At 47.4% G+C, this 11,462-nt stretch overlaps 1 protein-coding gene across 1 annotated transcript; it reads right to left on the bottom strand.

The window, feature by feature from the left end:
- Positions 1–236: 236 nt before the first annotated feature.
- On the bottom strand, positions 237–9,295 carry SRSF4 (serine and arginine rich splicing factor 4). Its single transcript, XM_030964699.1, has 6 exons — positions 9,120–9,295; positions 5,634–5,776; positions 4,654–4,766; positions 2,737–2,951; positions 1,841–1,924; positions 237–1,674 (listed from the first exon to the last, which is right to left on the bottom strand). The coding sequence occupies exons 1-6, from the start codon at positions 9,224–9,226 to the stop codon at positions 903–905; spliced, it is 1,434 nt and encodes a 477-aa protein (XP_030820559.1). The 5' UTR covers positions 9,227–9,295; the 3' UTR covers positions 237–902.
- Between the last annotated feature and the right edge of the window lie 2,167 nt (positions 9,296–11,462).

Genomic DNA, 11,462 nt, shown 5'->3' with positions numbered 1-11,462 from the left:
TCTTTTTATGAAGGCTCTTCCCAAGCATAGGTGTTTCAGTAGGAGGAAAAACTCCTGAAAAATATGCTGGAGAAATAAGTTCTTTATCTGGACTGTATTCAAGTGTTGTGCCTACACTGAATGTGAAGTGACTTTCTGAATTAGGAACCTTTTTTCTGTGAGTGACTCTACAAATTCAGGCTTACCTTGATCAATAGAAAATGCTGACAATCACAACACAGCACCATGTAACCAAATGTCATCAAGCAAAAATAGTCTTTATTCAAATTTCATGGAAACAGGGATCACTGTACTTTGCAAGACAGGGAAAAATAAAATAAAAAAATTTAATATAAAACAAGGATATTGTCACAATACCAGAATATGGAACTATAGTTCTTTTCCCTATAGATTACTGCAAATACCTCTATTTTTTTTTCCTTTTGACTGTGCTATTCACAACTTTGTAAGTCCAAAAAATATGGAACAAAAGTAGTATGAAACTTAAGACTTAGCACTTCCACTAAATGGCAGACATCAAAGGGCATCAATCGAGGGCAAAATCTGTTGAATCCATGATACCTACCTATCAGTCATCACTGCAAATCCATAAACCCACCAGAGTGCAGTGCTCATTCCCTGGGCTCATTCCCTGCAAGGCTCTCCTTGGAAAACAGGGCAATTTGGGGGCTCGAGGAAGAGCTGCATGTAAAGAGAACCTTTCTATTTGGATAGAAAATGAGCAGAGCAGCCTCACACCAGAGAGCGCTACAGGGAGAGAGCGCTGCAGCTAATGACAGACAGACCATCAGGTTGTTAAAAATACATAGCATCGACAGGGTTTCTACTTCAATCACTTGGTTACAGCTACTAAACATGTACAAAAGACTTTTCCAACCATTCCAAGTGGCATTGCAGCAAGGTTAGGATCTGGAGCGGGACCTTGATCGTGACCGGGAGTGTGACCGAGAGGCAGACCTAGACCTGGACTTGGACCGGGACCTTGGCTTTGAATCAGATTTAGACCTGGAACGAGAATCTGATTTGATATTTGGTTTGAACTTGGAAATGGATCTAGACCTGGAGCGGGACACTACATGCTCCCCCTCGCCTTTTGCCTCCTTCTTGTCCGACTCGGATTTGAGCTGCTCCTTTTCTTTGGAGCCTGACCTGGACCGCTCGTGGCTATCCTTTCTTCTCTTCTTGCTGCTGCCTTTGCTGTCTCGCTTGCTGCGCCTCTTGCTTTTCTCACTCTTGCTGTGGCTCCGGCTTCTACTTCTGCTATCATCCCTGCTCCTTTTCCTACTTTTCCTTTTATCCTTGCTGTGGCTCCTGCTCCTACTCTCCTCCCTGCTTTTGCTCCTGCTTCTACCCTTGCTAATGCTCTTCTCCCTGTCTTTGCTTCTACTCTTCTCCTTGCTTCTGCTCCTCATGCTCTCCTTCGCCTCTCCCCTCTCCTTACTCCCACTCCTGCTCCTGCTCTTTTCCTTGCTGTGGCTCCTGCTCTTGGCTTTCTCATCACTGTTATGGAGAATGCCCTCAGATTTATCCTTGCTTTTGTTTCGGGATTTCTCTGCACTCCTGCTGCGGCTCCTACTTTTATTCTCTTTACTTGGAGTCCTGCTTTTCTCCTTCTGGCCTCTGCTACGGCTCTTGCTTCGACTACGGCTCTTGCTTCTGGAACGGGACACAGACCTGGAAGTGCAAAAGCAACAGACAGCTCAGCTTTAGTGCAGCAAGGGTTTGAACAGAGCGTGCAGAGAATGGGAGGGAAAAGAAAAAAAAGGGTTCCTGCTACAAATTTAACATGATGCTTCTGACTGATGTGGGAGCCCCCAGTTCTCCCAAGACAAATACATACCTGGATCTGGATCTGCTCTTGGAGCGGCTGCTACTGGCACTGCGGCTCCTGCTCTTATGGGAGTGTCTGCTTCGAGAGCGAGACCTGCAACACAAGGAACCACCTTCATGTTAGCACGTGTCCATAGGGAGCTTGTGACCCCCGTGGGCAGAACCCCACTGGGCTAAAGCACCTTTCAGAAGCCAAATGTTCAGAGCTACACAACACAGTTACAAACTCAGAGCACCCTCTCCCCACCTTTCACCCCTGCTGCCATGTCTGGCTGTGACTAAGGTAGTAATCTGAAAGCAAAGATGCCAGTTTATTTAAGGGATAATCACTTTCCCAATCAAATCACAGTTTGAATATGGTGAGACACTGGCATAAAGCTTTGACTTCAGATTTTGATTTCATAAGCAATTTCTTCTAGGAACAGTAAAGATTTGCCTGAGTTTTCTTGCAACAAGTTCTACCCCAGAATTGGTGCTGCTGAAGCAGCTCTTGGTCAGTCAAGGAAAGCAACAAATCTCTTAGAAACAGGGAACAGGTGGAGGTTTCTAAGCTGAGAAAGAACTGTTAGTCCTGGTGCTTGGAGCAGAACACAGTGTTCAGAGCTGAAGTGTTAGAAGCACCTTCTGTTTCGTTCCATGAGCGTGGCTCCACCGGCCATGCAGCAGCTCCCACAAGGAACAAGGGCTGAGTTATCAGGGAAGAACAGTGACAGGTGTTCAGGGAGCAGGTCCACACATCCACCAAGGGAGACACCTCAGAACACAGCCCTCATTTGCCCTGGATATTAATATATGCTCAAAAAACTAATGTTTGATAACTCCAAACATTTCCAGTGTTTTGGAACCCAAAAGTCTCAAGGTGCTCTATGTTCCTTAACTGCAGCCTGAGATATGTTACAGACATACCTTGAATGGCTTCGGCTTCTGGAGTAAGAGCGGCGCCGTCTCGATCCAGGTCTGTCTTCCATCAATCTAATCTTTCTGCCATTCACTTCTGTCCCATCCAGCTTTTCAAGGGCTCTTTTCATGTCAGAATAGGATTTGAACTCAATCACACCTTCGTTTTTCCTTCCTTTGTGTGCATCTGCATATGTCACTTCCCCTGCCTGACGCATATAATCCTAGAGGAAGAGGACAGAATCACCATCGCCTTGAATCCAGAGCCAGGCTTCCAGCTGACCCTGCTCACTTCTGACATGATGCTCCCTGAGCATCTTCTATTCACAGGGATGTCACCAAGTGTTTGATCCAAACAGCACCTGTAGTGCCAAATAACACACTATGACTTCACAGAGTTGGTGTAATTAGAACCAGGTTGATAGCTTTGAGACAAATTATAATTTAAGGTCTCCCACTTCAAGTCTTAGATCAAATATGCTCTGGGCTCTTAAGTTTCAAATTATAGAAGTGATTAAAGAAGTAAAATGCTTGCTCTCCTAATCATGTTTTCAGAAATAATTAGGAAAGGTGACAAAGGTTGAATATGAAGAGGCGAGAAGCCCACAGAGAAGCAGACCTCCCTTCATCCTCTGCCTTGTCAACATAGCTTGTTCTGCTGGAAAAACCCCCACAGAACTCCAAGCTCAATTCTTTTTCCCACTTCATGCTTCCTGGCTTCTCTGTTTCAATTTCTAAACCTCTCTTTAGAGGGTTTATCAGGGGTCTGTTCTGCCCTGCTTTGAGCAAGGCACAACAGGGCCTTTGCCAGGCCAGGGCATCTTTCAGCCCCCGTGGAAACTGGCTGCAGCGGAAACAGGGCATAGAGCTCTGGTTTGTTTTCAACCCAGCTACTCCCATTTTAAGTACACTGAAATGAAAGCTATTCCCAAAAAAGCAGTAATGCATCCATTGGAGGATTAATCATGCCATGCTCTACTTAGGATTTTAATACAAAAGCAAAGACAAGCTATTGATAGTGTGAAGCATTAACAACAAAGACACTGGAAGCATCTCTGTATGTACCTGACCTAGTGTAAAATTCACTTACAGACCAGTTTCTACTATGTCAAAGTTTGTTTAGAACAAATTTTACACACCCTTAAAAGAGAACCATAAGAGAAAGTGTTCCAGTAAGAACAAGTGGGTTTAACCATTGCTGCTCAGTTTGATAAAGAAGCACTAATCTTTTTGCATCCACTATTGAAATCCTGCTGCCTGAATCTATGATGTGGATAATCACAAGCCAACACGATACCTCCAGAGTACTCAGAGGCACTGTGGACTCCACAGTGTCACTCAACACCTCCACTGTTAGAATCACCTGCCACTCCTCTGGACGTCAAAAATAAGTTTTTGGCAGAGATTTTTCATGATTACTCATTCTGGAAGCATCCTTACCCTGAAACTCTCCTTAAAACAGCTTTAGATGATGTGGAAAATCCTAATAGAGAATTTGCAGGAACAATGCTGTTGTTTCAAACAGCTCTAGCACCTTACAAGTTGATGGGTTAAATCCAAACTGACAAGGGCAAACTCCTTCATCTCTAGTGAATCCTGTCCCTGGCATGATTTGAGTCTGTTTTGACAGGGCTTAAGAGAAGATAAAACACACCTGTATGTGATGTTAGCTGGTGCTAAGGATAAAATTATTCTCCCACTGTCCAGTGCCACCAGTTCTGCAGGTGCAACTCCCAACCTCTCATGAATGGCTTCATATACGCAAACACAGTCCCGTATTAAGGTGTGTGTTACTTCCAAAATCTATTCCCCATGGAGTTGCTCAGCTGGAGCAAAGCAGAGCAGCACATCACTTTGCCTTGCTGAAGATGTCTTTCACCCTTTGTGCTCTGTAACAGAGAGAGGGTAAGGAAAGGGGCCCCATACCTTCAGATCCTGCCAACTGCAGCGGCTTGACAAATTTTCCACAATCAATCTGTATTCTGTACGGGTCGGGGGACCGTACTTATCTCTTCCGCTTCTTCTATAACCATATCCACCTTTAGGAGGTGACAAGCAGACAGCAGAGCTTCAGCCAGGGAAATGGAGCCTCGCTCTCCGCCCCGACGGAACTGCTCTGCCCCGGGTGTTCCCAAAGACACCACAGACCCCCTCTCAGGGCTAAATCCACCCCCCTTTATGTAACACCTTGCAAAGACCCAAAGCATTAAAACAGTTTTACTACAAGCTCGTAATTAAACAAGGCACAGAACTAGAATTACAGTAGAATTAACATGCAATTATATTTAATATTATTTTTAAAACAGTTTGAAAGAAGAAACTGAATAAAGCCAGTTGATTAATGTTATTTACATTACTTTAAAGTTTTCTGAATATCTGACATGAATAAAGCTTTTCAGGCACCTATTTCAGATTAATCTCTTATGTTTCTAACCCTTGGGATCCTCACCACCCAGGTCTAATGGGAAAAGCTTGAGGTCGTCATATGGCTTCTTTTTTTTTTGGACAGCCAAGGGCCACAAAGGTCAAAGAGCCACTCATGGAAAGGTACCCCAAGGTCAGCAAATGGAACGGGCAGTCATCTTAGCCTCAAAGGACTCTTTCAATTAAAACATTGAGGTCCTTGTTAAATCTGTGTTAAACATCACATTGCAAATAAACCATTCAAATAGTTAAACAAAGTGATAATAATAAAAATGGCACAAGAAACTGTGTTTATTAATGTATCAATTAAAAGAGTTTAATACAACAAGCAAATTAATAAATATTCAGATCAACAATTACATTTACAGTTACAGAACACTAGTCACAACTTTGTATTGCTTTCCTTTTATATTACTTTTATAAAAGAGTAAAACAATGTTTTATTTAAAATAAGCCATGGATACAAATGCACAAGTGCTTACTGCGTCCAGAACCGTAACTGCTGTCCCGGCGTGGGCCCCGGGCATGCTCCACGATCACTCTCTCCCCACACAGATCCTTCCCATTCAGCTCATAAACAGCATCATCAGCATCTCGCAGATCATCGAACTCCACAAAGCCATACCTAGGGATAGGGAGGGAAAAGGGATCACTGAGAAGGAACTGAACCTGAGATATTTGTGCTTAAAAGCATCTCATGGGTTTCTGCAGAGCCCTGTGCATGCTGTCCTGCAGATGAGCCTCCTGAGCATATCTGAGGGTTCAAGGCTTTGAGCCTTGAAAAAAACCTAAAAAAGGAAAACCCTTCCAAAAACAGGGAGAGAAACAGGAAGGCATGAAAACACATCTGCTGATTCGCTGAATTGAACCTAAAGTAATTCTTCATCAACAAAATGATAAATCATGTGAGAGTGTAATGGCTGAATTCATTTATGTTAGCAAAAGATAACAATTATGGCATACTCTTTGATGAAATCAAGGGTGTCATCTATCTTTTTAAAGGTAGTAGTTAAACCCCTCCCCACTGAAAGTGAACACTACCCCACACACCAAAATTAATAAATAAACACAGAATCACAGAATTGTTCAGATTGGAAAAGCCCTCCAAGATCAGGGAGTCTGACCATGATGTTAGAGATGGCCTTCATCATCCCTGGAAGTGCCCAAGGCCAGCCTGGATGGGGCTTCGAGCAACCTGGGACAGCAGAAGGGGTCCCTGCTCATGGCAGGGGGTGGAGCAGGATGGGTTTTAAGGTCGTGCCCTCCCACCCAAACCACTTCTCTTTGGAAAGCAAACACTGATTTGGAACAGAGGTAGATGGAAGGATGGAAATTTGAAGCTTTGACCTGTGTTCCTCAATCCACAGCACAAATTACATCCCTCTGTCCTGCAGGTGTTGTATTAGGATGAAGCCCTGAATTCTTCAGAGCTGCCCAGAGTAATGCAGGCAGGTAAGTACCAGGCGTAGAACTGGTTTGGTTTTTTTCTTAGAGGCATCACAAGCACTTTTTAGGGTGTTCATAGAAGATAAAAGGCAGGCTGAAAAGTTCAATTTTCTGGTCACTTCATACATTCACTACACATACAGTCACAGAGCTGTGACTGTCAGTGCAGCTCTGAGCAGGAAAGAATGTGAAAACTAAGAGCACACAATTAAAAACTGCAATTTGAAATGGAGAATCCTGTATGACCCACATTTTCATTTCCCTGTCCTTCCCTCAGGTAATAATTGCTTTAAGCCATTGAATTCCAAGCTCAAATTACAAGTAGTGAGCTGCAGCTAAGCTTTTAGAGCTCTGTGGTATCACTTTGCATTCCATTGTCTCTCTCCAGCATTCCAGTTTAGCTGCTGAAACAGCCAGTGGAGGATCCACCAAGGAGAACCCCAGGATTTCCAGAAACAACTGCAAGAATCTCTTCAGTCAAACACCATGCAGGAAGTCTGAATTGTTTCCTAAGCAATACCAGAAATAAACCATGGACGAAGGCTCAGGAGAGCACAGCTCAGCCCAGGGCTTCCCAAGCACAGACACAAAACCTGATTGCTCAAGTTCCATTTTTGACAAAGAATTTAACTTCAAACCTGTCAAAAGACTTCAGAATATAAAACTAGAAAAAAACAATTAAATTGACTTAAAAGCAGAAAGACAAGTCCCTTTACCACATCAGCCACATAACAACAGTTCCACATCTGTTAAGAAAGTTTAGTTGGCTTCCCTTCCCCCCATCTCCAACATGCATGAAGCAGAAATATTGAATTTGGGGCTTACTCAGCAACAGGAAAACTGCTCCCCTCCCCCCAACATTTCCAAGGATACACAGCAGGACTGGAAAACAGCAGCCTCAGGTATTTCAGCTAATCTTCAACAACTCCTGAGGCTGTGTGGGTTAAAACACTGACACATGAACACTTTTTTGCTTTAATAATGGATTTTATTCATCTTATAAACCTGTTAAATGTCCACCTGCCAGCACAAGCAGCATTAAAACTTAATGAGCCTCTTTCACTTTAATGCTTAAGGAGTAACTTGTACAAGAAATTCCTCTTCTCCACTGTAATTAATACCTGCCTCTCCTAGCTACATAATGATAAATCCATATTCCATTCAGCCTTTCTAAGGAAGGCTTCAAGCTGAGTTTCTTGGGAAAAGCAAAAGCACTCATGAGGCTTTGGGTGTTGGGGAAAACCCCACCAAAAATGGCAATTTGCTTTTTCTTCAAAAATCCACACTTGAATGTCTTGGCCAAGCCCTGGTGGAGCAGGATCCAACCCCTGGAGCTGCAGTGTGGACTCAGCTACTGGAACAGCACGGGTAAGAACACAGAGGTATGGCAGGTTTGGGGTGTTTGTGGGGGGGGCAGAACACACCCCCAGACAGCCTGAGGGCTCTGGGAGCAGCTCTGCCCCCCATTTCCAACACAGTGGGGGTCTTTTGGGGGAGGTTATCATGGGGTGCCGCCTGACTCACCCTGCAGTGCTTGCCCTGGGGTGCAGAGGGGCCTGGGGGGGCCCGCAGGGTGACACCCCCTCGCTGCAGAAGGCAGGGCAGAACACAGATGAGCTGGCCCTAGGAACTGAAGTGAGACTCAGCTGTCCTACCCCCCAGCTGTCACAGAAACCCAGGTGTCCTGCCTTCCAAAAAGGAGAAGACCACCCATCCGAGCCCTCCCCAGAGGGGGGGACCAGGTATCTTGCATCCACTCTAAAAAAAGGGAAACCCAACCGCCCAGCCTCCGTCACCCCACCCAAAGGAGAGTCCAGGCATCCGCATCCCCCCTGACAGAGCCCCAGCCATCCTGCACCCCCAAAAAAGGCCAAGACGTCATGTCCCCCCTTGACAAGAAGGGGAACGCAGGCATCCTGCCCCCCACCTCTAAAGGGAACCCGAGCATCCTGCTTCCCCAAGGGGAGAGCCCAGGTGTCTTGCTACCCCCTCCCAAGGAGATCCCAGACAACCTGTCACCCTCCCCAGAATGGGGAACCCGGGCTCCCTGCCTCCCCCCACAAAAGGGGGAACCAACGCATCCTGTCCCCCCTCCAGAATGGGCCCAGACCTCCTGCCCCCATCCCCCCCAAAAAAAAGGAGAAACCCAAACCTTCCGTGTCCCCGAAAAAAGGAACCAAGCAGACTGCCCTCTTCCAATAAAAGCCCAGCAACCCTCTCCCCCGCAGAAAGGGCGGACCCAGCCGCCCTGTCCCTCCTCCAGGGGCAGTTCAAGCACCCTGCCCACCTCCCAAAAGAGAGAACCCAACATGCTGCCCTAATAAAGGACCGGGCTTCGCGTCCCCCACCAAGAAGGAGCTCAAGCTTCCTGCCTCTCTCATCGCACCCAAAGGAGGCGACCCAGCCGTCCTGCCCCCACCACTGCCCAGAGCGCCCCAGCGGCCTCTTTCCCCGCAGCCCCTCCGAGAGCATCAGGCGCCCGGGCCCTCCCCTCGCGGCAGCCGGGCCGAGCCCGCGCTTACCCGTTCTTGAGATCCACCTCGAGGATTTTGCCGTAGCCCTTGAAGAAGCGCTCCACGTCGCGCTCCCGGGCCTGGTAGCTGAGGCGGCCGATGTAGACCCGCGGCATCGCGGGGCCGGGGCTGGGCCCGCGGGGCGTGAGGGGCCCGAGGGCCGCGCGGCCGCCTGACGTCACGGCGGCGCGCGGGCAGCGACGCAAGGCAACGTCACCGCGTGCCACGCCCCTGGCGCGGGCTGGCTCTTAAGGAGGCCATGCCGCCGGGTGGGCCCCACCGGCCCGGAGGTGGGATCCCGTTCCCTATGGAGAGGCTGGCTCGATCCCGCTTTCCCACGTGTCTTACGTGCAGGGCAGCGTGCGATCCCCCTTCCCATGGCTCAGGGGGCTTGTGGGGTCCCCTCTCCCCATACACCGGGTGTATTGGGGTTTGCCTTCCCATGGGGGTCCCGTTCCCTATGGAGAGGATGGGTCGATCCTCCCTTTCCCACGTGCAGGGCGCTAATGACGGTGCCGAGGTGCTTATGGGGTCCTCTCTTTGGCAGGGGCCTGAGGATTGCCCCACTCCTAAAATGCTGGATCCTGATGGGACCCCAAAGGCCGGCAGGGATGGGGGTCCCCCATCCCCACACTCGAGGTGCCCAGGTGTCCCCCCATGGCAATCCCCATCCGTGAGCAGACTTGGCTTTTTCTCATTCCCTCTGGTGAGCAACGATATCCCTCTTGCTGAACTCTAAATGTCAGTTTGGGGGAATTATTTTTATCCTTTTGGTTAAGACGTCAGATGCCTAAATCACACCAAATCCCAGCAGAGGCTCTTGGAACATTCCAACATTAGTAGCCACATCCTTGAAAAACCCCACAATCACCTCCAAAATGATTAATATTGTGTAGGTGCAACACCAGCACCTGGATTTCCAGCCATGATCTTGCTCATTTGACAAGGAGAATTAAATTTATTTATTTATTCCTTTGTGCCCTGATATAGGAGTGAGACGTCGGAACATTTTGTGTAAGAGTTCTCTAAAGCATGTTGGGTTTTATCGCTGAGCCCAATAAACAATGGGGGATAAAAGCTCTGCATTAATTTTTCTGGTTTATGCCATGCTTAATAGTGCTTGTAATGATCTCTTGGCTCTTTTTTGGTTTTTTTCCCCACTTTATCCATCGATCAGGAAGCACCGAGGCACAGGATAGGGCTCTGCTTCCAATGCTGGCATGGGGAAGGAAAATGCAAAATATTGAAGGATTTATTAGGGATGGAGGAGCAGAATGGGGATGCTGGTGCAGTCTGTCCTGGGGCACACCTGCTCTCTGATAAGGGAGGTCTCTGTGAGGGGTTTTAGGGGGCATGAAATGGCTTTGACACATCCATTTAGTTGCCAGCATGGCAGTGGGATTTAATTTCAGAGAATTCTGCTCTTCCAAGTGCACATGCAGTTGTACAGTGCTCCCTCCAATCCTGCCCTGCTCTTCTCCTCCTTTTCTGGGGAACCAGAAAATCCCCCAAATGAAGGTACACCTTCCTGGGCTGTCCCTCACACAGTGCACAGGAATGACACTGCCAGCTCCCAGTGAGGAGTGACCTCCCCGGGCCCCCCAGGCCTTTGGCAGATCCAGAGAGGCCCTGCCATAACCCCACCAACTCATCCAGGACTCCAGGATGAATCCCAGAAGAGCCTTCAGCTGACACAAACGGTCCCTCACAATTCCTCTATCTGTCACTATAAGACATGAAAGAACACAAGCACACCACGGTTCTCAAGGTGAAGGAAGAAAAGGGCAGTTTATTTTCTGACTCCAACATTTATAGTTTTCCAAAAGTGACAGCAGATTGGAGGGTGACAGTGACACCTCTTCAATCACACTGGACAAACCAACAGTCCCTCAATTTTCTCCTCCTCCATAAAGGAAGACAAAACAATGGGTTATTTACAGAAAGTGTGTGATAAAGTTCACTACAAGAATGTCAACATCAGAAGGCTTAGAAAATCTTAAAAAACCAGGGTGACATCTATCCATGCACAATTCTGCACAATTCCGCTGTCCTCCCACTCGGAGCATGTTGGGAACTGGGCACAAGGTGGGAGAACCCCAGTGACGTCCCTGGGCTGGGCCTGGGACCAGCAAAGAAAGTTTGCAAAGGAAAAGAAAGTTTGAGGAACCCAACCCAAGGGAGGTTATTTCCATTGCAAGATGTGTTTGAGGAACATTTCCCCTGTAGCTCATCCTATGGAGCAGCATGGAGAGCCTGCTGGGATCCAAGAACATCACCCAGGAACAGGGACAGTCACAGCAGAAGCAGCCCTGTGGACACTACACACCTGGGTCATTCCAGAGGCATTCCATG

This window comes from Camarhynchus parvulus, chromosome 23, assembly GCF_901933205.1.
Source record: "Camarhynchus parvulus chromosome 23, STF_HiC, whole genome shotgun sequence".
NCBI classification, from domain to species: Eukaryota; Metazoa; Chordata; class Aves; order Passeriformes; family Thraupidae; genus Camarhynchus; species Camarhynchus parvulus.
Note: the sequence above shows the minus strand (reverse complement) of the source record. Positions and strands in the feature narration are given on the sequence as shown.